This window comes from Lactuca serriola, chromosome 4, assembly GCF_051521515.1.
Source record: "Lactuca serriola cultivar US96UC23 chromosome 4, Lser_US96UC23_V15, whole genome shotgun sequence".
NCBI lineage: Eukaryota > Viridiplantae > Streptophyta > Magnoliopsida > Asterales > Asteraceae > Lactuca > Lactuca serriola.
Window position 1 is genome coordinate 327,738,773 of NC_136411.1, and position 2,622 is coordinate 327,741,394.

Consider the following 2,622-nt stretch of genomic DNA (forward strand, 5'->3'; position numbering starts at 1 on the left):
TTAAGGCTTTGGGGTTCGAAGCATGACCTCAACATCTGTTTGGGGTACATTATGGTGCGTGTTCGACTCAGTATGAGTATGAATGGATTGGTAGTGAGCAGTAAGACCATGGGCGGTGGACATGGCAAGATAGGAGTGTTATAAGACCATGGGGTGGCCCGTAGCATTCACTAGGTTGGCAAATAGTGTTGGAGTGTTGTAACACTGCAGGGTGGCCCGTAGCGTTCACTAGGTTGGCAGATAGTGTTGGAATGTTGTAAGGTAGATAGCGTGGAAGTATTGTAAGACTGCGGGGTGGCCTGTAGCATTCACCGGTCCTTGTTTAGTGGTGAGGGCATGGTAAATCTACGATTTGGCTTGTGGATTTCTTCAGATGGATTAGACTAGAGTAGGTCGGTTTGTAATACAGTGGGAAGGTCGTAACATTCATGGAATTAAGGAAGCTGTGGGTCGTTTTGAGGCTGGTCGTGATATAAGACTACAGTTGGTCATGTAGCATTCACTACCAGCATTGGATTTGGTGGCATCAGGTTTGACGGCCGGTTCTGATCGGTTGGATCAGAAAGGTTATTGGAGCCATAGTGGCAAGATAGCTAGGGAAATTATTGTCATTTGAGGCCTTCGTTCGGGAGTCGTGTAGTGTGACTGTATGTGGCTATTTGACTCAACAACCGGGTGGGAATCGAGGTTAATGAAGTTAAAAAAAAAAACAAGCAAGGAGTTTGAAATGAGTAACCTTGGGATGCTAGCTTACTATTTAGGCATCAAGGTTAATCAACATAAAAATGGTCTCACATTGAGACAAACGAATTATGCTAACACTATCCTAAAGAAGGTTAGGATGTTTGATTGTAATCCTTGGAGGTACCCCATGGAGTCAAAGCTACAATTAACTAAGGATGAAGAAGGCGAACTCGTGGATCCTACCTCATATCGAAGCATTATAGGTGGGCTAAGATATCTTACTCACACACGACCCGACATAGCTTATTCTGTAGGCATTGTGAGTCACATCATGGAGAAACCAACCAAGCAACATCAAGTAGCTGTGAAGCACATACTAAGGTATGCGAAAGGAACTGTGGACTATGGCTTGTCATATATGAATGGTGGCAAGAATAACGTGATTGGATACACTGATAGTGACCTAGCAAGAGTTGATGAAGATAGAAGAATTACAAGTGGAATGGTGTTTTACTTAGACAACAATCTTATTACTTGGAATTCACAAAAAAAAAAAAAAAAAAAAGTGTGTTGCATTGTCATCATGTGAAGCAGAATTTATGGCAGTTAATTATGCAACATGTCAAGGCATATTGATAAGTAGGTTGCTTGGTGTGTTAACCAGAAGAAAACTTGGTCCATTTGGATTGAATGTGGATAACAAGTCAGCTTTGGATTTGATGAAAAATCCAGTCTTTCATGGAAGAAGTAAGCATACTGACACAAGGTATCACTTCATTCGTGAGCATATAGAAAGAGGCAATGTTATAGTAAAGCATGTGAATACTAATGAGCAGAAAGCTGACATTTGGACCAAGCCTATGAACAAAGTGAAGTTTGAAAGTATGAGAAAGTTGCTTGGAGTTGAAGAGATAAGAGTTTCTGAATTATAGGGGCCAATGTAAGTGTAATTCAGATTATTGAAAGCTCACAACATAAGGAAAGTTAGTAGTAGAGTCAAATAAGGAAGTTTTTTACTTGGTCAACAAGTTTAGAGTTTGGTAGCAGGTCATGTTTTTTTCTCTATAAATAGGTGTATTTTTTATTTTTTTATGTGCTTTTGAATAAACATGCAGAAAAGTTATTTACTTTTTGTTTACATATTATCTCCACTATGTGCGTCTATATCTTCCTGTTGGTTTTTTTTTCAGTTTCTTTTTCCTGTTAACTCATAACAGGAGGACTAAAAGAGCGTAAATCATATTTGTATAAGAAGTTTAAACCAACACACCGGGTGAACTCTCGACATTGGCGGCAGATCAAGGCGATAAGCGAATGAACTAATTTTCTCTAAGATCTTAAAGGGTCCATAAAACTGTTTACTGAGTTTTTGTGAGGTTCTAATCTATATGGAATGTTGTCGATAGTCACGGAGTTAAAAATAGACCATCTCGCCTACACTGAATTGCTTATTGAGTCAACGAGCATTTTCGAGGGTGGCCATACGCTCTTTTGCTCTCTTGTGGTTATCTTTCAAGAGTGCCCGAAGCCAGAGGTGTTCCTTTAATGCTATATCAATGGAAGAATGGGAAGAATCTCCTGCTAAATAGCGATTGTTGTCTGGTATTGGTCGTCCAAGTAAAGCTTGGAATGGAGACATGTTGATGACAGAATGGTATGCGGTGTTGTACTAGTATTTTGCAAGGTGTAAGTACCGGTGCCAAGATGTTGGTTCCTCGTTTTCCAATGCTCGTAAGTAACTCTTTAGAAAACGGTTAACAACCTCCATTTTCCCGTCTGATTGGGGATGATAGGCGATGGAATAGTTGAGAAGGGTACCTAGCTGCTTAAAGAGCTCACACCAAAAACTGCTTAGGAAGATGGGATCGCGATCTGAAATTATGCTCCATGGAAGGCCATGTAGCTTGTAGATAGTTTGCATGAATATGGAAGCTAGAT

The 2,622-nt window shown here is 40.2% G+C and overlaps 1 protein-coding gene across 1 annotated transcript; it reads left to right on the forward strand.

The window, feature by feature from the left end:
• The first annotated feature begins 871 nt into the window (after window positions 1-871).
• On the forward strand, window positions 872-1,616 carry LOC145099581 (secreted RxLR effector protein 161-like). Its single transcript, XM_079037133.1, has 2 exons — window positions 872-1,189; window positions 1,251-1,616. The coding sequence occupies exons 1-2, from the start codon at window positions 872-874 to the stop codon at window positions 1,614-1,616; spliced, it is 684 nt and encodes a 227-aa protein (XP_078893259.1).
• The last annotated feature ends 1,006 nt before the right edge of the window (window positions 1,617-2,622 follow it).

Bases quoted from the DNA above. Each gene is read 5' to 3' on its own strand.
- LOC145099581 (XM_079037133.1), top strand. From the start codon at position 872: ATGGAGTCAAAGCTACAATTAACTAAGGATGAAGAAGGCGAACTCGTG. The intron at 1,190-1,250 runs GTGTTTTACTTA...AAAAAAAAAAAG, and splicing joins GAAGAATTACAAGTGGAATG to TGTGTTGCATTGTCATCATG.